Below are 25,898 nucleotides of genomic sequence, written 5' to 3'. Positions count from 1 at the left end.
ATTTGTTCATTTTGTAATGATATTTTCAATTCTCTAATTTTGGTGAATATTTTTGTAATTTTTGGTAAAAAGTGATATTTTCAACTTCTTGTTAATAACCGCAAGTCTAATTGCTTTGATATTACAAATATAGGTACTATATGTGGACCTCTCTCAGATTTGTTCATTTCGTGATGATGTCTTTAATTCTCTAATTTTGATGAATATTTTTGCAATTTTTGGTAAAAAGTGATATTTTCGACTTCTTGTTAAAAATGCCAAGTGAGATTGCTTTGGTACTACATGTGGACCTCTCTCGGCTTTGTTCATTTCATGATGATATCTTCAATTCGCTAATTTTGGTGAATATTTTTGCAATTTTTGGTAAAAAGTGATATTTTTGAATTCTTGTTTGAAACCACAAGTCAGATTGCTTTAATACTATACATATTGTTCATTTTCTAATGTGCATTCCTAACAGCGGAGCTATCTCAGCTGACAGGCTGCTTGTTATAGAACCATAACAAAACCTGAGGTGAAGTGACAACTGTGGATCTATATTTATGGCATTACAATGTATATTGATAAATGGTATTTCTGTTTTTAGAACCACCCTGTCGAAAGGAACAGCGAAGCATCCAAGAACAGATCAACCGTGGCTTGGAAGTCACTACTGATCCTCAATGTCGTAGCAATGGCTGGTATAAATCCGAACAATGTGACCCCATCTCTAATGAGTGCTGGTGTAGTGAGAGAGATGGCACCGAGATCCCAGGATCTCGTAAAGCCATACGCAAAGACCTCAACTGTGGTAAGCTGGCTTTGAAAACATCAATGCAATACATGGATATTTATCTTGTTTGACATCTACCCATTCTCTAAGCCTTGACTATCATATCTATCACCTGCACACATGCAGGAATTGAATCCTAAGCGACAATAACCAACACTAACAATTCAAAGGGTAGACATTTATTTGTAAACAATGACTCGCTATGACCATCTCTGCATGCAGATGACGACTCCAACCTTAGGAGGACTACTTAAATTTATATTCTGCAGTCATTTTCCCCGTGATTTCCACATTTTATGGTGTATATACAGTATAAATGCAACTTTAAAACATTAACTATCAGATTTCTTCGTATATACCTCTGTACATGTCAGTACCCTTGTGTCAATATTGTCACATTTTTTGAACCAAACTACAGCATCATTGTCGCCTACGCATGGCTTCATTGTGGCCTCAGCATCGCATCATTGTGGCATCAGCTTCGCGTCACTTATTTTGTGGCATCATCGTGGCCTCAGCTTCGCAGTCTCATGGCATCAACATAGCATCAGCTTCAAAGTATTGTGACATGAGTATGACCTCATTATTTTCACATGGTAAGGCAGTAGAGAAAAACACATGTACAGAAGTTTGATATGTAATCTATTTGAAATTCAAAGCGGTAAGGGAAATAAAATAATATGACCAAGAGTAAAATGACATTTTAAAAAGATATCTGGTTTAATTATTTAATATTGCGAGTATTGGGTACCAAAAACTATGTGAAGTACATCGCAATCTGCAAGATGACGAGTGTCATATTGACTGCAAGAAAAAACGTGATGAAGTTAAATCACACCATGGAACTATAGTTCATGGGTTTATAGTTCCATGATCACACGATGCAATAGTCGTTCGGAAACAACACAATTTGCTATCCTCGGGGGCGGAGCTCCGTCACTGACGTTCCACGTTGCTAAGACGCGCACCACTGCGCCATGCATTTCTATGGGCTCAGTGCGCGCTGCTGTGGAACGCCGGTCGAGTCGGTGAAAATTCGAGAAAACAACACAAACTCAACTTTGAAGTAATCCTAAACAACCGAATTTATATACTTAGTATGTTACACAAGTAGGGCTAATCTTGTGACACTGTTCATGGGAGTCTCAACAATCATCCCAAAGTATCGTTTTCTGCGAATTTTTGACCATTGTTTTCACCGCGATGGATACGAAATGAAACTGTTCTTGTTATAAAATTACCTTATTTTCGTTCATTTTATTTGCTGGTAAGAGAACAGATTCAGATTCCTCATTTTGGTGGTATTTTTCTGTGTTTCGTTCAGTTTTAGCCGAGTCCGATCCCATGCCCGGACTACTAATACATGCAAAACACGCGTACGCCGCCTGGTGCATCGGCGTTGTCGCCTGCCATCTTGATACAAAGTTCCAAAACAAGTGCGTACATTTTCAACTATGATTGGATGGTTGTGGTGGCGTCGGTCTGGTAACATTTTACATCCAATTTTCAATATTAAGTCACGATCAGTGACCTGAGCTCGATCTACACGTACTTTAAAAGTATTCTCACAAAAAAATATTTTCGAATAAAAACGAGCCACAGGCCTGGTAAAAAATCGAATAGCACTTGACATGCAGAAATAATTTATTGGGCTTCAGAAAAAGTGTTCAATTAGTTGTAGCCGTATTAAGTATTTGGTGACCAGTCGATGAACAATTTGAAACTCATTATACACGCGGAAGTCCTTCGATACTGAATATCATCGACCCCAATCTGGTTTACCTTATTTCCCAACTTGCAAAATTGATTTGTATCTCAGCCCAGTTTTTCTTTATTTGAACTGAGGTCAAATCCCAGCCGTTTGTCAAAATATACCGATTTTTTCAGTGAATGATTGTGAAGCCTGTCACAGCACAGTGAATCGACGCCAGAGATTGGACGGTACGACGACCCTTCAATTAGCGTCAAATATGCTTTGTTACAACATCATTGATTGGCTGAAAGTCACCTGATCGGAGCACGACCTGGGTCACAGAACCATATTTGTCCGTATTATCAACAGGACTTTGCGAGAGAACCACACCCACATTTTCAACCATTTTTAGCGCGGAAGTTGCCAACAAATGTCGAAAAACTCGTGAATTTTATGGATTTGAATAAAATAAAGCTAGCGATTGGTAAGACTGGTTAATAATATATCCCCCCGATGCTCTTCGAATTTTTTTTATTTTATTTCAAGGCGAGAGATGGATAATTGAAGTTCCATCGATTTCAAGGCGACTGTTCACCGCGACAACTCTACGCTGTGTTGTAGATTCACGAGGTAAAAAAATATATATAATAAATAGTACTTGTTTAATTATTTGGTTTTACAACCCGCAAATTACGGGACATGATCCCCATGAATTACGATAAATAAATGCTGATTGTGTTGAATGACAGACGTCGGGACCGTTTGGAGAAACCAACAGGGATCGATATTCCAAACAAATTATTTGGTCATGGTCGGTAGACATTTCAAACAAATGAAATTATTAACGAAAGACGAGATTTTTCCAGATATTTACGAACATACTGTCACAACAAATATATGCAAAATTGACAAATACACAAAGAAATATTAGGTTTTATTTTAGCCTTAGAAATATTTTCTTTCACTCAGTCCATGCGTGGGACTTCTATTTAGCTTCATGGTCCTTCGGCTTGTCTTCTCCTTGGGGGAAATAACAATTATACAAATCGTAAACTCAACACAGTCAGGAAAAGAAACCCGGACAACCATGTCGTACTTCTGTTGAAATACATTTTGTAGCAGTGCGTCACATCAGAATATTGTTTAAAATAAAATAGTCAATCACAGCCAAATCTAGGTCAAAGGGTCAGATTGCGTGCATATAATTATAGATAGTTAAAACAAAAAGTATTTGAACTTTTGACGGTTGTTTAACATCTATGCATGGTTAATAAACTAGTAACCGTGATCTATGAAAACCAGAAAATTGTTAGTAGTCCGAATTTTTGCACAGTCGAAAATAAAGCGGAAATTCAACAAGCGGTCGCAAAAGCGAGCGATTGAAAAGCGGAAGCGGGCGAGAGGTTGATCGAAATGAGTTCTGTACTTCTTTGTTTGATGAAGCGATGCTGATGCCACATTATCGCCATAATGAGGCCACAATGAAGCGAAGTGATAACCGCCTAACTTTTTAATGTCGCGACATTGATGCAATGCTGAAGCCATAACAATACCATAATGATGCGATGCTGAAGCGAAGGTGAAGCTGAAGTGAAGCCAAAGCTTCCGCGAGAACTGTACTGTACTAGTAATACATTCTACATAAAAATGAAAAGCCAGCCAGAATAATTATATAGATGGTTTTATTAATACCAGCAATGTAAATCATTAAATGTGCAATTCATTTTATTTTACAGATGTACCTTGCTTTGGTAAGAAGCGTGGAGACAAATGCAGTTTGACAAACACGTGTAAGAGTGAACAGTTCTGTCATTTCTTGAACGCCAATGAAGGACATTGCTGTAAAACAATAGGTAAATAGCCAATCTTATTGTAAACTATCAATACTATCCATAGTGACCACCCGAAGAAAATTGGTGATTGCCATGTAGTGAGTGTTCCAATTTACACTGTAGTATTTTACATGCATTATTGTATATGTAACTATGGGGCCCATCAACGTCCTCCTTTTACTTACTCAGTTTGAGGAGCAATGTGTCAATTTCATTAGGTAAATGAAGAGACTATTCATAAAATGTACAACTCATTTTGGCATTGCAAGGTCCCAAATCAGGTACATGTAAATTTGACTGAGATTGACTACAAGAAGATTTTTGTTTTAGCCGCTTGTGTACCTGTCAATTTTAGATAGGCCCAAAATTTGATTTGACAATTTCTACAGATTTGTTTTTACTAAATGGATAGATACCAGCAACCATTATCTTGCATTTTATTTTAATATACATTTCAAACAAGCCTGTAGTAGTCACCAGGGTTAATGCTGAACAATGCGTGACTGTAAATATTAGGTTTTGGTATTGAAACTGAAACGCCATGTTATGGGCCCAGAAAAATTTTCACTGCTGCAGTATTTCTATGAGGCCATTTGTTTTTCTGAAAAAAATTGTGAAAATACAGAATTATGTCTGTCATTCTTTGAAATACATATGTAGTGTGTTTTACCTGGTGTTATCAATAAATGAAAATCATATTTGTTCAATACTAGGGATGCACAGGATTAAAATGTTAACATGCGGAATAATATGCTGGTATATCATAAAAACTTATTTTATTTATTTCATTTTTTTTTGCAGTTTGAGCTTACCAAACCTGACACCAAATATTTTTACAGAGATCTACGAAAATATTTTAGCTTTTCGTTTTAGTAAATTCTTTGAAAGTGTTTTTGAAAATAAATGATTATATTTGAGATTTTATTCGTTTAAAAGTTAGCAGCTGTGATATCTGAAACATGCATTTACCTTTTTTATAACTTTTTAATGATTAAATGCATTTAAAAACTGCACAATATTGTTTTCATTGTTGTCTAGTATGTACGCAATACCTCATTCCTATAAACCTTCCCTCCCTAGTCTGCACTTTCCTTAAGAAGATTGGGACAAACATAGGCAAAAACAAAATTTAGGGTGAAAATGGACTCAAATTTTGTTCGTTGGCTCCAAAATTATGGTTCATTTCCAGAAATATTGAAGAATATAGGAAAAAAGTGCAGAAAAACTTGGTCGTGAAAAGGATCAATTAGTCCCTCTTGTGATGGGACACTGCTGTCAAAATGATGTATAACGAGTGTAGTCATTCTCTGTCTAGTATATACCGGTACATGTAGTAAAATCTCTCAAAACAAATAACAGACCAAAATAATTGAATGGCCTTTGAGTCATAGAATCACTTCGCCACTAGTGGACTCAATTAAGGGAATTTATTTGACAGTGTTTTGCTAAATCTGTAAAATGTAGGTAAATCTGCATACTTACTGATAGTTAAAGTGGATGGCGAGGAGGTTACTAACAGTGGTTAATGGCCTGTTCATGCATTAAGGGTTGAGGTTTTAGTAAAAGTTCTTGGCCCTAGGGTAAGTGTGAAATGTAGGTAAACGGCACCAGCAAGCTCAAATGTTATTTACTGTTTGTCAGGCTGAACAATTATTCTCACCTCTTGATTAAAATCAAAGAAACAACTCATGCGTGCTAAGCGCATTTGAGGCATGAAGTACAAATACCATATTTACTATATTAGAAGCACATTTTATTGAAACGCATCTTATTTTGACTTTTGTCGGGGGGGGGGGGGGGTATAGAGGTAAACATATATTTGGTTGCTCAGGATTACCTTAAAGTTTATTTTGAGCTTTCACCAGCTGCTTGACCGGCATTCCACAGCAGCACACGCATAGCACACAGAAGAACATAGTATGGTGGTGCACATCTTAACATAGAACATTCTGTGATGTAGCACAGACACTTGTATTTAAAACAATTAACAAGCCATGCACAGCACAGTCCCAGTTAGTTATCAAACTTAGAATATATAATTTTGTTTATAGTAATACACCATAGTAATATAGTTTGAATGTAAACATAGAGACATGGATACAGATGCTGATCCTTGATTATGATGATTTCTAGCATCGCTGTCGATGAAGTCGAGTGGAGCTTATAGTATTACAGATTGTTCGTCGTCGTCAACTTTACATTTTCGACTTTTTCTTAAAAACCACAAACTGTATAGCTGTGAAACTTTCTAGGAAGGTACCTTGGGTGGGTCTCTCTCAGATTTGTTCAATTGTCTTATTTATAGCGAATATTTTTGTCATTTTTGGTCAAAAATGCTATTTTCGACTTCTTGAAAACCGCTAGCCCAAATGCTTTGATACTTAGTATGTAGGTACCTTGGATGGACCTCTCTCAGATTTGTTCATTTCATGATGATATCTTCATTTCTCTAATTTTGATGATTATTTTTGTCATTTTTGATAAAAAAAATTATATTGTCGACTTCTCCTTGAAAACTGCTAGTCTGATTGCTTTGATATTGTATATGTAGGTACATCAGGTGGACCTCTGTCAGATTTGTTGATTTTGTGACAATATCTTCAATTCTCTAATTTTGATGAATATTTTTGTAATTTTTGTTCAAAAACTTTATTTTCAACTTCTTGAAAACTGCTAATCCGATTGCTTTGTAACTTTATTTGTAGGTACCTTGGGTGAATCTCTGTCAGATTTGGGAATTTCATGATATCTTCAAATCTTTAATTTTAGTGAAATATTCTCTGCAACAAAATCAAGAAAGTTGGTGTCTTGCGATATTAAAGCAGCTACATGTAGCATTAAGTTTAAATTGCTTCTTAGTCATTGCTTTCAGAGCATGCATCACAAACAGTGGAGCTATATCAGACGACAGACTGCTAGTTTAACATTGAAGTGATCGACATTCAGTCATCTTGTTTCTGATCGTCAAACAAGTACTTGTTCATATTGGAAGATATTGCTCTAGAACAGCATTAATTAAAACAAAATGGTCACTGGTCTGCTATTTTGAATACATCTGTATATCTATAACATGATGTATAGTGAATGTACAAAATTTGAACACATTCTGAAAAACAAAATGACATGCAACAAGGTCCCATAATGTCCAATGTATGTACCAAGTTTGAACAAAATCCTTCTCTAAATTCTTGATTTTGATGATTTTTCAGCACAAATGAGGTTGCCATTTGGCCATTTTGAATCAGATAGTCAAACCAATATATCTGTACCGGGTATATCTATGACATGATCTATAATGAATATATAATCAGTAAAAGCATAGTAGATTTATGGCACTAGAACTGCATTCATTAAAACAAAATGACCACCAGTCGGCCAATCTGAAAAAACAGAATGTACCAAGTTTGATGATTTTTCAGTACAAAAATGGCCACCATTCGGCCATCTTGAATAAGATCGTGAAACAAATTGATGTGCATATGTATAATATGTATGTGAAGTTTGAATGTAATCGGGCCAGGCATGTCTAAGATATAGGTGAGTCCATAAGTCCCGTTTTCGGACTGCGTCCAAATGGGGACTTACAATGTATATTACATGTGCTGTATATGTTGCTATGGTGTACAGAATAAATTTAGAAAGAACAAGACAGGACAACTTGAAAAGTTGATATTCATCAAACAAATTTGCTTCTTATCAAATAAGTATATAGGCTGCATTAGATAGACGCCAGTTTTGCATGCAATTTCAATTTGCATGCAAAATTCAAACACAGCCGAATCCACATAAATGCTCAACAATATTTGGCCATTGGCTTACATTTTCTAACCCAGATTTCTTGCCTATTCCATAATTGATGTATATGGCACATACTACTTCATATGTCAAATGCTACAAATAGAATATAGCAGATAATATAATTTTAAACAATAGGTCAAAGGAGAAATATCTAATAGGCTGACGACATTTTGGAAAACAATCTTTTGATCCATCAGAGCTTTAGTAGCCAGTAAATTATGAAAATCTGTCAAATATTTATTTTTAACATGGGTGGGGGGATTTTATTGTTGCACTAGTATTAATTGAGGAACATATGCTTGTTCTTGTTAATTATTTTTTTCTTCACCTAAATTTTATCTGACAAATATATTACTCTAGATTATTGTTTTAGAGCAGATAGCAAGTACATCCATGGTTTGTAATTGTATTCATTCTTAAATTGAATTCTTATTCAGTAACTGTTATTTAGATTCTCAAGGGCGTAAGGTTGTACGAGTTATGCTATGGTTATTGTTTTTTCTAGTATAATTCAGCCTCGTAAAGTTTACAACATTTTACCCACAACAGTGAAGTTTGTGGAAACCTACTCCAACCTGTACCATTACGTATACCAATGCTCAATTGCCAATTCAAGACAGCCATGGAACAAAATATTCAACCTTACAATATATAAAATATTACTATATATAAAATACTATGATAGTACAAAAGACATAGACACATGTGCACATTCCTTTATTGCATGAGCCACTAGCCTGGAGTCCAGCTGTGTTAGAGTAAGGAAATAAAAAACACACTAATGTACACCGCAATTATTCGATAGTTGATATATACTGTATAAACTTGACTCCCTAGGTCAAGTAGAATAACCGGTACATCAATACACTGGTTTCAGAGAAGTAATTTGAACACCACCAAATATGTTATAATTCAATCCCTCCACCATTATGATCTTTCGAGATGTACAACAGTCTAGGCGAAATGTACGATGGAACGGATGCTGAAAAGAACATATATGTATTGTCAGTTCAATAAAAACATGGTTCTGCATATTTACTAATATTGCATGAACAATAACTTTTAATACAATATACAAAACGATTTCAATAACTATGATATGGTCTGTATGTCTCAATTCATGTACAGTTGCTATAATATTTTCGAGGCATTTAAAAAGATTTGACTAAAAATTTAAGAAATAAATTTCAATATTATTTGGAATTACCAGTTACTAGATTTGCTGATGAGCTTAATTTTGACTCGTTATTTACTGTAAAGAGGTTAATTATTCACTGGGTTTTAATTTAGCTTATTTTGCTGACTGGAAAAATGCGCTAAATTAAAACACAGTGAATATGTAAAATTTAGCATAGAACACATTATCTAAATGACGAAACCGTGAATTTAAAACCCACTGAATATGCCTGAAATTTAAACCCAGTGAAAATTAGTCATTTTACAGTAACCTATTTAACCAGATTTAGCAACCAGCAAGCGAGAGAGACAAAAATAACAGTGCAAGCATACATATTACAAAGTTCAAATAGAAACTGATAAGCAGGTAGCAGTTTAGCAATTTAGCTGTTAAGTCTTACCTTTTCCCAGCATGCATCAGATCAAATGCCTCATTGATTTTGTCCATCTTCATATTATGAGTGATAAACTCGTCCACCTTAAGCTTACCAGCCATGTATTCTTGTACAAGCTTTGGAACACCATCACGACTCTTAAATCCTACACAAATCAAATTTTACATTAAAGGCATCTCCCTGATTATTTCTCTTGTATGCATGGTCAGGTAGCTATGGTTACACTGGAATGAGCCATTCAATATCATTTCGTTGAGTTAACCGTTTTAGCCCAAATCAACTTATCACGAAATAAACCTGCATATTTTTTCCCATATTTTTTCAAAGCTTGCGATCAAAATCTGGAGACAATAGAAAAACACCTACATATGTGCAAAATGTTGCAGTTTATGTTTATTTAGTTTCTACTAAATCATGCATTACAAATTCACTAATGTTGGGTAGCTATTTTTAAATCACAAATTATAAAGTAGCAAGTCCGAGAAAGTTGAAATAACATTTTTAATATATGTATATTTACCTCCAAATGCTGTCCCTTTCCAAACTCTTCCAGTTACCAGCTGGAATGGCCTGGTGGAGATTTCTTGACCTGATGCAGCAACACCAATAATTGTGGACACACCCCAACCTTTATGACAGGATTCTAATGCAGCACGCTGAAATCAATAAAATATAATTATACTACAAAACTTAATTTATGCAGAAACTGCAATGGATGAATTATTAATAAAGGCTGCAATATTAACATGTAATTTTTTTTATTATTGTTTTATACTTTGGAACATGATTTATCATAACTTTAAAATGCTTTTTCAGATACACCTCTGCCCCGTTGTTTTGATACATACAATAACAATCATGTTTATTAATATTATTACATTTCTGGTTAGGCAAGATCCTCAACATGAATTGCAAGATTACCAGGTATGTTGAGATAATAAGGATGACCACCAGTGATATCCAACATCAAAAGTTTTCCCTTTTCAGAAAATATAACAATAGCTTATATAAAGATACACATACACATTTTGTGTTTCACCTTTAACCTCCCTAAAAATAGAATGGAACGACCCAGATTGGCAATTTCTTACCATGGTGTGGACATTACCAATACATTCAAAGGTATAGTCAAGTCCACCATCGGTCATATCAACCAAAACTTGTTGGATTGGTTTATCATAGTCTTTTGGATTGATACATTCAGTCGCACCAAATTCTTTTGCTATATTAAGAAAAAAACAAATAAAATGTAGATTATTAGTGAAGTTTATCATTACTTAACTTTATTCTAAATGTAAAACATTCTACATGGTTGGAATAAAGTTCTTTTCCATCTTTCTACTTATCTATTGTCATGAACAATATACAAGAGTTGTTTGTGAAATACATGCAGTTCTGTGACCTTTTCACCACCAGTTCCCTTTTTTTATCAAAAATTCACAAAATAGTTCCGTTTATAGTCTGCGCTTTCCTTCAAAATAATGGGACAAAATTAGCCAGCCAACTTTTTTTGAGTAAAACTGAAATTTGACTCAAATTTTGTCTAAAATAGGCGTTACGAAATGTTGAAAAATTACAGTCAATCAAAAAAAAATTCCACATGATACAAAAAATACTCAGTATTTTTAATGTAATATGCATTTATTTTTTTAATTTTCTTGGTAACGAAAAGTATATTCTAACAGAAGTTTCAAATAAAAACACGAATGCACTGCTTAGTAGCAAATGATCACAGAACGGTAGCTCGATCCGGCCATGCTGCGGGTCACAAGTGAATAACTTACTTGTTTTCGAAGTGTTGATATTGGTGATTATTATTTAGTAGTGATTACAATAACGCACGAAAAATAAATCCGTTGAACTGTTATAAAATGCAAGTAAAATTCAACTTAGTTTCCCCGCGAATGATTTCAGTCACATGTAAACAGCCGATACGATATCCATGTTTTTGAATGCTCACGTGACGTATTATTGACCGGATAGGTCAAGTCGCTAATTAACCAATCAATATGCTGGATGGTGCCCACGTGTCTAAATTACATAGCTCATTTAAATATGTTAATGACAGTTCAGCGACCTCATGGTGAACGCAACACGGAAGAGATTTACCGATAATGTAGTGCGATCTTTTGCCTTTGATTTCCATGGGAAAACGGCATGATTTTTTTTTTTAAATCAAGAAATTATTTGTTTTCGAAAGAAATTATTCTTCAATGCTCAGTTTAACACTTTTACGGTGATAAAAGCTCATTGTCTAAAACTTACAAAACACAGACGTATTCAGAAAGAGTATTGACAGAGGTTGCCGCCAGAACAAAGGCAGTTTCATTGCCTGTCTGACATCTTATCACCGCTGAACAATAAATAATGAATAGGATTAGGAACAATGCCATTTTGGAACAGCTGGTTGAAACAATGAAGTCAGTCAAGGTCTTGTTGAATTGGGGGTGCGGTTAGTAATAGGTACCTTTCAAGTTTTCAATTTTTGTTAAGAACTCTTTAACCCCGAAGCCGGAATTGGGGGTGCGGTTACTATCACGTATGTGGTTTATATTAGGACTTTAACGGTAAGAGTCGTTCATTATTAACTGAAAAATAAACTGGAAATGGCTTGAAATTTTCAAGTTCAGTTTATGTTTTTATTCAAAACAAATAAAACAAACTAGACTTGCTGGGGAATGAATTGGGGAATGTTGTCTATAAAAAGTAAAAAAAAATAAAAAAAAAAACACTTACCAATTGGAAACTTATCTGGATTGATATCAACACCTATTATTCTAGTAGCACCAGCAGTTTTACATCCCATCAGTACAGCGAGTCCAACAGCACCTAAACCCCATACAGCAACATTGGAACCAGCTTCAACCTAATCAGTATTTTGTACACAAGTGAAATAGAAATATTGTGGTCAGTAGTGGAGGTAGTGGGATATGGTGGTGTTGATGTATTTGGTGGGATATGGTGGTATTGAGGTAATTGGTGGGATATGGTGCTGTGGATGTATTTGGTGGGATATGGTGGTGTTGAGGTATTTGGTGGGATATGGTGGTGTTGAGGTATTCGGTGGGATATGGTGGTGTGGATGTATTTGGCGGGATAGGGTGGTTTTGAGGTATTTGGTGGGATAGGGTGGTGTTGATGTATTTGGTGGGATATGGTGGTATTGATGTATTTGGTGGGATAAGGTGGTGTTGTGGTATTTGGTGGGATATGGTGGTGTTGATGTATTTGGTGGGATATGGTGGTGTTGATGTATTTGGTGGGATATGGTGGTGTTGAGGTATTTGGTGGGATATGGTGGTGTTGATGTATTTGGTGGGATATGGTAGTGTTGAGGTATTTGGTGGGATATGGTGGTGTTGAGGTATATGGTGGGATATGGTGGTGTTGAGGTATTTGGTGGGATGTGGTGGTGTTGATATATTTGGTGGGATATGGTGGTATTGATGTATTTGGTGGGATATGGTGGTATTGAGGTATTTGGTGGGATATGGTAGTGTTAAGGTATTTGGTGGGAAATGGTGGTATTGAGGCATTTGGTGGGATATGGTGGTGTTGATGTATTTGGTGGGATATGGTGGTGTTGATGTATTTGGTGGGATATGGTGGTGTTGATATATTTGGTGGGATATGGTGGTGTTGATATATTTGGTGGGATGTGGTGGTGTTGATGTATTTGGTGGGATATGGTAGTGTTGAGGTATTTGGTGGGATATGGTGGTATTGAGGTATTTGGGGGATGTGGTGGTGTTGATGTATTTGGTGGGATATGGTGGTGTTGAGGTATTTGGTGGGATGTGGTGGTGTTGATGTATTTGGTGGGATATGGTAGTGTTGAGGTATTTGGTGGGATATGGTGGTATTGAGGTATTTGGTGGGATATGGTGGTATTGAGGTATTTGGTGGGATATGGTAGTGTTAAGGTATTTGGTGGGATATGGTGGTGGTGATGTATTTGGTGGGATATGGTGGTGTTGAGGTATTTGGTGGGATATGGTGGTGTTGATGTATTTGGTGGGATATGGTGGTGTTGAGGTATTTGGTGGGATATGGTGGTGTTGAGGTATTTGGTGGGATATGGTGGTGTTGAGGTATTTGGTGGGATATGGTGGTGTTGAGGTATTTGGTGGGATATGGTAGTGTTGAGGTATTTGGTGGGATATGGTGGTATTGAGGTATTTGGTGGGATATGGTGGTGTTAATGTATTTGGTGGGATATGGTGGTGTTGAGGTATTTTGTGGGATATGGTGGTGTTGAGGTATTTGGTGGGATATGGTGGTGTTGAGGTATTTGGTGGGATAGGGTGGTGTTAATGTATTTGGTGGGATATGGTGGTGTTAATGTATTTGGTGGGATATGGTGGTGTTGAGGTATTTGGGGGATGTGGTGGTGTTGATGTATTTGGTGGGATATGGTGGTGGTGATGTATTTGGTGGGATATGGTGGTGTTGAGGTATTTGGTGGGATATGGTGGTGTTGAGGTATTTGGTGGGATATGGTGGTGTTGATGTATTTGGTGGGATATGGTGGTGTTGATGTATTTGGTGGGATGTGGTGGTGTTGAGGTATTTTGTGGGATATGGTGGTGTTGAGGTATTTGGTGGGATATGGTGGTGTTGAGGTATTTTGTGGGATATGGTGGTGTTGAGGTATTTGGTGGGATATGGTGGTGTTGAGGTATTTGATGGGATATGGTGGTGTTGATGTATTTGGTGGGATGTGGTGGTGTTGAGGTATTTAGTTGGGATATGGTGGTGTTGATGTATTTGGTGGGCTGTGGTGGTGTTGAGGTATTTGGTGGGATATGGTGGTGTTGAGGTATTTGGTGGGATATGGTGGTATTGAGGTATTTGGGGGGATATGGTGGTGTTGAGGTATTTGGTGGGATATGGTGGTGTTGAGGTATTTGGTGGGATATGGTAGTGTTGAGGTATTTGGTGGGATATGGTGGTATTGAGGTATTTGGTGGGATATGGTGGTGTTAATGTATTTGGTGGGATATGGTGGTGTTGAGGTATTTTGTGGGATATGGTGGTGTTGAGGTATTTGGTGGGATATGGTGGTGTTGAGGTAATAATAATAATAATAATAATAATCTTTATTGAAACCGTATCCCGGAGTGGGATCTTAGTTGAAAATACAATAAAGTAATACAAAAAAGATAAAAAATAACACAAGAAATTCAAAGACAATAGAAAATAAAAAATAAAATTAAATTATTTGGCGGTTGGTTGAGGCAACTGGCATTTTAAGATTTTTTCTTGTCGTAATTTGAAACAAGTGTGGATGAATTTTCCTAGTTCAATGATTGTTTTGTCATTTTTAATTTTTAGTATATTTGTAAGTTTTTCGTCATCCGTCCCCAAGTTGCTTATATTGTATTTAATATTCTTGATCATGATTTCTCGTTCCTTCTTGTATAAATCACAATTGAGAAGAAAATGTTTTTCGTTTTCAATTTCCTGTTTGTCACAAACTGGGCAAATTCGGTCCTCCGCTAAAATGTTATTATATCTGCCCCTTTCGATTTGAAGGGTATGAGCACTTATTCTGAGTTTTGTCATAGCTGCTCTATGATTTGGATTTTTGATTGTGGTGAGATATTTTTCATATGCAAATTCTGTTTTAATTTTCCTATAGGTTCGTAACTTGTTTTTATGGTTTTTACCTTTATTGTCATCGTGTAATGTTTCTGTACTATGTATTTCAAAGGATTGTTCTAGTTTGCGCGTTACTGTTTCAGTGATTTGTTTTTCATCAAGAGATTTATGGTTTTCCCAAATATTACCCATATTTAAATTTTCTAAAATTTGTTTTATGTCTGTTACCCAGTTGTCTTTTCCTTTTTTATCAAGATGTATCCCAAGATTGTAAGCTTCATGTACTAGCGAATTTGGGTTAGAATTATTAATTTTGATCCAATATTTGATCATATATTTTAAGCTTGATGCTAGGAGAGGATATCTTCCCAACTCTAGTAGGCTTGCCAAATTACTTGCTTTGCTATTTACTTTTAGAAGGTATTTGCAGAAATGTATTTGTACTTTTTCCATTGGTGTTGACAGATTTGCCATTAGATGCGATTTATTGATGTTCTCGCTCGTCCAAATTTCACTGCAGTAAAGCATAATTGGTTTTACAATTGCATCGAACATTTTTAAGTATGTTTTGATTGGAGTTAGTTTTTCTGAGAATAGCATTTGTTTCATTTTGAAACATGCCTTCATTGCTCTAGCTCTGAGGTCTTCTTGTGCTCCGATGAATTTACCTGATTTGTGTAGTTTAATGCCGAGGTATGTGTAGGTTTTTGTATTTTCAAGTTCCTTTCCATCAACATAGAATTTTAGTTTGTCCTGTGATTTTTTTGACCTACTAAACATGATGATTTTTGACTTAGAGATATTAATATTGAGTTTCCATTTCTGGCAGTAAGTTTCAAGAGAATTTATGGCATTTTGTAAGCCAGTATGTGATTGGGATAATACTACAAAGTCGTCTGCATATAGCAGACATGGGAGACTTGTGTTTAGGAGACTTGGTGGGTCATTATGAGCCAAGTCTAATGATGTTTTAATGTCATTTACATAGATATTGAAAAGGAGTGGGCTGAGTCCATCCCCTTGTCTAATTCCTCTATTAATTGTGAAGCTGTCTGTTACACACTGTTTAAGTTTAACACATCCTGTTGAGTTCAGATAAATGGATTTTATGATGTTGTAGAATTTACCTGTAATACCACTTTTTATAAGTTTCCAGAAGAGACCTAGATGCCAGATGGAATCAAAGGCTTTCTGGAAGTCAATGAAACAAGCAAACAAAGTCTTTTTGTTGCTCAGGTATTTTGTGGTTAGTTGTTTGAGGACAAATAAATGGTCTTTGGTGCTACAGTTTGGCATGAATCCTATTTGTTCTCTGATAATTGTGTTGTTTTCCTTTAGATGTTTCAAAAGCCGTTGCTTAAGAATGGAGGTGAAAAGTTTACTGACACTATTAAGAAGTGTGATGCCTCTGTAATTGTTTGGATTTGTTTTGTCTCCTTTTTTGAAAATAGGAGTGATCATACCTAAATTCCAGCGATTAGGGATGTATCCACTCTGCAGGATTAAATTGAATAGTTTTTGTAGTGGTTTTATTAGTGGGTTCCTGCTGGCCTTGATCATTTCATTGGTAATTTTATCTGCGCCTGGAGCTTTTTTATTTTTGAGTTTAGTTATAGCATTTTGGATTTCTAATTGTGAGATGTACTTGTCTAAGTTGGCTTTAGGTAGAGAGAGTGATTCATGATTTTTTAGTTGTAGCTGCAATGAGTTTTCGCTCATTGTATTACTTGTTTCTTTACTCAGTTTCCTAAAATGTTCAAACCAGGTTTGACTGTCAACATTATCAGAGTCATTATTTATTTTGGTGTCTTTTAGCTCTCTTAATAAATTCCAGTACTCACTGGGGTTTGATTCACTAAAACTTTCGAGCTTGTTCAATATATCATTTTTAAAATCTCTCTTTTTCTTTTTTATTAGCCGCTTGTATTCCCTCTTCAGACTGTAGCATTTTTCTCTCAGTTTAATGTTGTATGGGTTTGCACTAAATTTACTGCAGATACCCAAAATTTCTTTCTTTAGATTATATAGGTCCTTGTTGAACCATTTTGGTTTACATTTATTTTTTTTTGGTTTTCTCCTGATATGTTTTTTCAGACATCTGCCAGCTGCTTCAATGTAAATACTTGAAAGCATAGTATTTGCCTCATCAATTGATTGTTGTGTATTGTCAAAATGTTTAATGTTAAAGTTATTAATTAAATTTGTAATATCTCTGCTTTGTAGCGTTAGGTTGAATATCAAATTTGACTCGCTATTCCAAATGTAAGTGTCAGTTTCATGTACTAATTTATCACTGTGGGAGTGTGTTATTTTCGAAATATTATTTGTGTAAATTGCATTATTTTGGTGGGGTGGTGTTGATGTATTTGGTGGGATAAGATGGTGTTAAGGTATTTGGTGGGATATGGTGGTGTTGAGGTATTTGGGGGATGTGGTGGTGTTGATGTATTTGGTGGGATATGGTGGTGGTGATGTATTTGGTGGGATATGGTGGTGTTGAGGTATTTGGTGGGATATGGTGGTGTTGAGGTATTTGGTGGGATATGGTGGTGTTGATGTATTTGGTGGGATGTGGTGGTGTTGAGGTATTTTGTGGGATATGGTGGTGTTGAAGTATTTGGTGGGATATGGTGGTGTTGAGGTATTTTGTGGGATATGGTGGTGTTGAGGTATTTGGTGGGATATGGTGGTGTTGAGGTATTTGATGGGATATGGTGGTGTTGATGTATTTGGTGGGATGTGGTGGTGTTGAGGTATTTGGTGGGATATGGTGGTGTTGAGGTATTTGGTGGGATATGGTGGTATTGAGGTATTTGGTGGGATATGGTGGTATTGAGGTATTTGGGGGGATGTGGTGGTGTTGATGTATTTGGTGGGATAAGATGGTGTTAAGGTATTTGGTGGGATAGGGTGGTGTTGAGGTATTTGGTAGGATAAGGTGATGTTGAGGTATTTGGTGGGATATGGTGGTGTTGAGGTATTTGGTGGGATAGGGTGGTGTTGTGGGATATGGTGGTGTTGAGGTATTTGGTGGGATAAGGTGATGTTGAGGAATTTGGTGGGATATGGTGGTGTTGAGGTATTTGGTGGGATAAGCTGATGTTGAGGTATTTGGTGGGATATGGTGGTGATGTATGTGGTGTGGTGCAATATTAAATTGTTATGTGGTAGGATATACTAGTACCAGCAATAGGATCAGGTTGGTTTGGTGGCAAGGTATGGTAGCACGGTGAGTTGTGTGATAAGGATTGGTGTGTTGGGATGTAGTGGTTATTGAGGCGCGTCTTTTGGTAGATGGTAGACATGTGGTAGTCTTATTTACCTTAGCAGTATTCAAGGCAGCACCAAAACCAGTGGTAATACCACACCCTAGTAAACACACTTTATCTAATGGTGCTGCTTCATCAACCTGAAATAAAAGATAAAATGAATAATGTCCAAAATCAGATCACTTTTATTCAAACATATATTCATTTACACAGAGTCACAGAAGTATTGGAGCAGCGAGCTAGAAAACTTGCTCATTAACTTGCTGATAACTTTGGTTCTGACAAAGCAGATTTGACCAACGCAAATAATTTTGCATACTTCTAAGTCCTGAAAACCTCAAATAATGATTTAAAAAACATCTTTTTCTTCAGATTTTACTAGCATCGGATTGTGACAAAATAAAAGATAATATTCAAATTGTAGGTAATCTGCTTTTAGCCGAAAGTAGTTATTTCTTGTTATGTAAAGTATCAGTCCATGCAACTATAAATAATATAGACAGTTGGTGAATTAGCTGGCACAATACTTTTGAGACTTGCTGTAAATTATAGAAAGCATAACCTCATGAATATGTTTATTTCTGATGTATGAGTTGTCAATAGAAATAACAAACAACTTTGGCATGTCAAGCAGGAAACTATATTCTGCCTTGGGATAGAACCATGAGAAATTACATTTCCTTCTAGTGTGTATATATGTTCTAATGTGGAATCTTCTTGTGGTCCAATTTCTAAATTGTCATGCGCGTAATCAAAAACACTGAATACAGTGAGTGTTGTACGCATCCATGGATAGCCAAAATAAATGGGAATAACTGCCTCAGCAGGCAATACGTTAAATTTATGAGATGGTTACCTTGGCAACAGATATTTCAGCCACCACAGTGTATTCAGAAAATGTTGAAGTACCCATAAAATGGTAAAGAGTTTTGCCATTGCATGTGAAGCGACTAGTACCATCAGGCATCACACCTTTACCTTGGGTATTCCTTAAAACAAACAGAATAGACATTATGATATAGTTGATGCATAAAGATTTCCTTGCAATAGAATTTTTAAAAGCAAAACTGAATCGAAGAAAGCTTAGAAAGAACTCCCGTGTGTGCTGAGAGAATTGAAGACACATTAAAAATTAATTCAAAATTACTTGTACCTGAGATATTGATGGAAAAACTGAAAACTAATTATTTAAGTCAGGTAACTAATATGAACAGAACAGAACAAACAAGCAGCCTATCGGCTGAGATAGCTCCGCTGTTAGCAATGCACATTTCAATTAAAGAACTGAAGACATCATTAGAAAATGAACAATATGAATAGTATCAAAGCAATCAGACTTACAGTTTTTAACAAGAAGTCGAAAATATCACTTTTTACCAAAAATTACAAAAATATTCACCAAAATAAATTAATTAGAGAATTGAAGACATCATCACAAAACGAACAAATCTGAGAGAGGTCCACATGTAGTACCTATATATGTAATATCAAAGCAATCGGACTTACAGTTTTCAACAAGAAGTTGAAAATATCACTTTTTACCAAAAATGACAAAAATATTCACCAAAATTAGAGAATTGAAGATATCATCACAAAATGAACAAATCTGAGAGAGGTCCACATGTAGTACCTATATATGTAATATCAAAGCAATCGGACTTGCGGTTTTTAACAAGAAGTCAAAAATATCACTTTTTACCAAAAATGACAAAAATATTCACCAAAATTAGAGAATTGAAGATATCATCACGAAATAAACAAATCTGAGAGAGGTCCACATGTAGTACCTATATATGTAGTATCAAAGCAATTGGACTTGCGGTTTTTAACAAGAAGTCGAAAATATCACTTTTCACCAAAAAATGACAAAAATATTCACCAAAAATAGAGAATTAAAGATATCATTACAAAATGAACAAATCTGAGAGAGGTCCACATGTAGTACCTATATATGTAATATCAAAGCATTTGCACTTGCGGTTTTTTACAAGAAGTCGAAAATATCAGTTTTTACCAAAAATGACAAAAATATTCACCAAAATTAGAGAATTAAAGATATCATTACAAAATGAACAAATCTGAGAGAGGTCCACATGTAGTACCTATATATGTAATATCAAAGCAATTGCACTTGTGGTTTTTAACAAGAAGTCGAAAATATCAGTTTTTACCAAAAATGACAAAAATATTCACCAAAATTAGAGAATTAAAGATATCATTACAAAATGAACAAATCTGAGAGAGGTCCACATGTAGTACCTATATATGTAATATCAAAGCAATTGCGGTTTTTAACAAGAAGTCGAAAATTTCAGTTTTTACCAAAAATGACAAAAATATTCACCAAAATTAGAGAATTGAAGATATCATCACGAAATTAACAAATCTGAGAGAGGTCCACATGTAGTACCTATATATGTAATATCAAAGCAATTGCACTTGCGGTTTTTAACAAGAAGTCGAAAATATCAGTTTTTACCAAAAATGACAAAAATATTCACCAAAATTAGAGAATTAAAGATATCAACATGAAATGAACAAACCTAAGAGAGGTCTACCCAAGGTACATATACACCAAGTATCAAAGCATTTAGGCTTGTAGTTTTCAAGAAGAAGTCGAAAAAGTAAAACATTGACACGGACGACGACGACGGACGACCACGGACAATCACTCATATGATAAGCTCCGCTCGACAAAGTCGACAGCGGAGCTAAAAATGTATTAATTATTATGCTAATTAGAGAATTAATATGAACAAATTTTAACCCAAAATTAATCAGGCCTGTCTAGTGTCCTAGAGCATTTATGTACCAAATTTTATTCAAATGTGATGATCAGTATTTGAGATATCAGTGTTAATTAATTAATTATGTTAATTAGGTGATTAATAAGCATAAATATTTACCAAAAACTAATTCGGTCTCTGCATAGTTCTAGATTCATTGAAATGTGATGATGAGTACTTTCAAAGTACTAATCAGGTCTCTGCATAGTCCTAGAAGATCTATGTAGCAAGTCTCATTGAAATATGATGATTAGTACTTGAGATATCAGGCAAAAAGCTGAAAATTAACTAATTATGCTAATAAGGTAATTAATGTGCACAAATATTTACCCCAAAACTAATCAGGGGTCTGCACAGTCCTTAAGTAACTATCTACCAAGTTTCATTGAAATGTGATGATTACTACTTGAAATATCAAAAGCTGAAAATTAATTAATTATGCAAATTAGGTCATTAATGTGTACTGATAATACCCTAAAACTTTTAGGTTTGTGCAGTGTCCTATGACATCTATGTACCAAGTTTTAATGAAATGTGATGATTAGTACTTGAGATATCAGTGGAAAAGCCGAAAATTGATTAATCATTATGCAAATTAGGTAATTAATATTGCAGATTTTTACCCAAAACTAATCAAATCTGTGCATTAGTTTGGAGCATCTATTTACCAAGTTTGATCAAAATCCAATGAGTGTTTTTTTAGATATCAGTGGAACAGTCATAGAACAGCTAAAAATCAGCAAATCAACATGCAAATTAGGTAATCAATATGCATAGATTTTTACCAAAACCTAATCAAATTTGCGCATTGGCCCAGAGCATCTATGCACAAAGTTTCATCAAAAAACAATGTACGATTCTTGAGATAACGATGGAACAGACACACGCACACACAGACAGACAGACAGACAGACAGACAGACAGACACACTAACTGCAAAGACTCCCTTTTTGTGCTTCGCACACGGGAGGCACAAAGAGAAATCATTAACAATGTATAATAAACAAGTCATTTAAATTTAAATGTGTGACATGATGTATATTATGTGTAAAATTTGATTGTAATCAGCGTGTCATACTCTGGTACATTAAAACAAAATGGCCACCAGTTGTCTATTTGAATCTGATATACGGTAACATGTATCAAATTCCAATTATGTTGAATGTATGTACATACAAGAGTTTGAATGAAATCGTTCAAAACAAGACTGAGGTCCAGTTTCGAAACAGCAGAAATGATGAATTTTGCATTTTTTAATTTTAAAATGGCTGCTATTCGGCCACCTTAATTGCATGTGTGTGAAATAAGTATATGTGAAGTAAAAGTTAAAATAGCTTCTCAGCTATTGGTAAGTTTGGACACACGCATTTTGTCATACTACACACCAGATAAAATGGAATACTGTGGAATACTTTATTTTCGATGGAATTAATTTTTGCTGAAAAGGCTTTTTGGGCATTTTTTATTGATTTTTTTTTCACTGATTTTTTATGAGTTTAATGTGAAATATAGGAAAAAAAGTATATTCGCTGAATTTATTTACGGAATCATCCCTTCGGCAAAATAGCGAAAATAAATTCCAAGCAAAAAAAAGTATTCTACAGTACCCTATGTTTTGGATGTGGAACAGAATTCTGACAGAAAGATTTGAATCAAATAGAAATACTTGAGGGTGCACGACTTCTTAACTTCTTGAAAAAGAATTCACAGAGACTTTTAGATCAACTGAAATCTGAAACAAATATGCCATCAACAATATTTATATTGTCACCATGGTGACTGTACAGAACTAACCTGATTTTGCTGCAAAGGTTGGTCTTTGGACTGTTACAGAATTTACAGTCCTTACACTGTGGAATATACAACGGCACAACATGGTCACCAGGTTTAACAGATGTTACTCCTTCCCCAATACTTTCAACAATTCCACCTCCTTCATGTCCCAAAATCACTGGGAATATCCCCTCTGGATCGAATCCATCTAAAGTGTAAGCATCTGTGTGACATACGCCAGTTGCAAGAACCTGATATTTAATAAGATTATACAAGTCAGGTGATGAACAATACATGTCAGGTGTTGTTAAATATCAGGTGATCAACATTGCCAGTCAGGTGATACACAGTACATGTGAGATGATCACCAGTATATGTCAGGTGATCACCAGCACATGTCAGGTGATCACCAACACATGTCAGGTGATCACCAGCACATGTCACATGATCGACAAAATCAAAATGGTTCAAGTGGTCAATTATCATAAAAACTAAATATTGATGTGTTTTATATGCTTCAACAAAAGTTTATGAAATCAAATAAATAAATCTAATTTTACCTTGATACGAACTTCTCCCGCTTTTGGGACTCCAACTTCCACAGTTTCAATACTTAACGGTTTCTTCGCTTCCCAGGCAACAGCAGCCTGACATGTTATTACCTATTACGAAATGAATTCATATCAGTATGTACCTTGAATCAAACACTACAGTAGATGAAATCATTCATTTCAAACCAATTATTTTACATCTTTACAATGATGGAATTTCGATTTCTCTAAAATTTAAAAAAAACATGCCTTCATAAATTCACTGTAACTATACACATTATTTTTTTTTTTTTTTTTTTTGGAAATTTGTAGTTTGTTTTTAGTTGCAAATTATCTTGTTTGATCAATAAGTTCATAAACATATAATTGCTTCAATTTTGTAGAATTCTTTCTTTATCTGTTTGGGTGAAGCACAGTCTCTATTGTCTATAGAGTGACTTCAGGTTGATTAAACATTGATTGAAACCCAAAGTTTGTACCAGTTTAGTTTATCCAATCAGTTCAAAATAATTAAAAAAACCATGTTATCAAATAATTTGTTTATAGTTACAGTACGAGTACTTGTCCATATTGAGAGTTATTGCTCTGGAACAGCATTAATTAGAACAAAATGGCATCCAGTCGGCCATTTTGAATCTTCAAACCAAAATATCTATGACATGATGTATAATGAATATATAAAATTTGAACATCAGTCAAAGCATGTCAGAGATATGGCTCTAGGACCACATTCATTAAGACAAAATTGCCACCAGTCATCCATTTTAAATCCCATCTAAAAAACAAAATGACATGCATAAGGGAGCCATAATGTTTAATGTATGTACCAAGTTTGAACGAAACCAATCCATAAACAAGAACCAGTTCTGAAATGTCAGAAATGCATGATTTTTGATGATTTTCTAGCACAAAAAAATGGACACCACTCAGATCTTCAAGCCAATATATCTGTATATCAATGACCAGATTTATAATGAATATTTAATATTTAAACATAATCAGTCAAAGCATGTCAGAGACATGGCACTAGAACCGTATTCATTAAAACAAAATGGCCGCCAGTCTGCCATTTTGAATCTGATCTGAAGAACAAAATGACAGGCAGCAAGGTCCCATAATTTCCAATGTATGTACCAAGTTTGAACAAAATCAATATGTAAATAGCCAAGAAATGTTCGATTATAATGATTTTCCAGGACCAAAATGGCTGCCATTCTTGAATTAGATTTTGAAACAATTTGGTGTGCATATGTATAATATTGTGTATGATGTATGTGTGAAGTTTGAATGTAATCGGTCCGAGCATGTCTAAGATATAGGTCCGAACGGACGCACGCACAGAGGTCAATCCACAAGTCCCCGTTATGGTCATAGTTGTTTGGTTGAAATTTGTTTCACTTCGCAGAGCAAACTTTAAATTAAATATGCGATGGTACAAGTATTAAACTACGTAACTTAGTTTATCGGTTGACTGTGCTTAGTCACTCATGGAGCTCCATGAGTCACTCAAGGGGTGCACAGGCATCTCGAGAACTTAAAAGTTCAACACATCACGTGTCAAGTCAAACAACTTTAATACGAGTTGTATGAGCACACATGTAGTGTGTTTCCGGGTCATACGCGTGGTGCATGTAGCAATTCCCTTTCTCATAGCCCCTGATAACTCTAATGGCGAAACTAAACCACCAAACTAGTATAATTATCGAGTTACCTTTCCAACTGTATCAGACATCCTTGCAGCTGGTTTGATTGACAAAAGAGAGAGAACACAGTGACCTAGGAATCACCTTTAAATATTGCACTCGGCACTAAAATCAGGCGGAGGGTAACCCCAGACCTCCTAGCTGGGCTCTCGCCACAGCACGAACGGTATATTTTTGGAAAGATTAGAAGTTCTCGGCCTGTGTAAAGAGAATTTGTAAATGTATGGTGCAAACCACATACTAAAATACTACGCATACTATGTCACCGTACAATTAAAAGAACACAATTCCCAATCAAATTCGCGATCTCCGGCTATAAAAAGCCGAAGTTAAATGGTTAGGGTTATTCCATTTTTTAATAGGCATGAAATACGTAATAGGGGCATGGAAACTTGATTCGATTAAACATCACTGACACTTAATTAAAGATAATCAATTTAAATATATCATGTTTGAAGTTGCATTAATGTTAATTTGGAATGAGTTCTTTCTAATTGGCATGCCCGTGTACGTAAGCTTTCACTCAACCTACACTACCTCTGAAGGTAA

General features: G+C 35.3%; 2 protein-coding genes across 2 annotated transcripts in view; one reads left to right on the top strand and one right to left on the bottom strand.

The window, feature by feature from the left end:
- Nucleotides 1-5,313, top strand: part of LOC100371432 (uncharacterized) — a 97,796-nt gene extending 92,483 nt beyond the window's left edge. The window contains exons 82-84 of the mRNA XM_085493798.1: nt 587-790; nt 4,202-4,318; nt 5,099-5,313. Coding sequence (XP_085349924.1) covers nt 587-790; nt 4,202-4,318; nt 5,099-5,103 — 326 coding nt within the window. The 3' untranslated portion in view covers nt 5,104-5,313. The remainder of the gene's footprint in view (nt 1-586; nt 791-4,201; nt 4,319-5,098) is intronic.
- A 3,482-nt stretch (nt 5,314-8,795) lies between these two features.
- Nucleotides 8,796-25,615, bottom strand: LOC100374330 (alcohol dehydrogenase class-3-like). Its single transcript, XM_085493919.1, has 10 exons — nt 25,358-25,615; nt 23,656-23,757; nt 23,117-23,346; nt 19,393-19,525; nt 18,590-18,676; nt 12,403-12,532; nt 10,758-10,888; nt 10,187-10,322; nt 9,673-9,811; nt 8,796-9,077 (listed from the first exon to the last, which is right to left on the bottom strand). The coding sequence occupies exons 1-10, from the start codon at nt 25,376-25,378 to the stop codon at nt 9,050-9,052; spliced, it is 1,137 nt and encodes a 378-aa protein (XP_085350045.1). The 5' UTR covers nt 25,379-25,615; the 3' UTR covers nt 8,796-9,049.
- Nucleotides 25,616-25,898: the final 283 nt, after the last annotated feature.

Source organism: Saccoglossus kowalevskii, chromosome 19 (assembly GCF_978046115.1).
Source record: "Saccoglossus kowalevskii chromosome 19, keSacKowa6.1, whole genome shotgun sequence".
Lineage (NCBI taxonomy): Eukaryota > Metazoa > Hemichordata > Enteropneusta > Harrimaniidae > Saccoglossus > Saccoglossus kowalevskii.
This window is presented reverse-complemented; position numbering and strand designations above follow the sequence as displayed.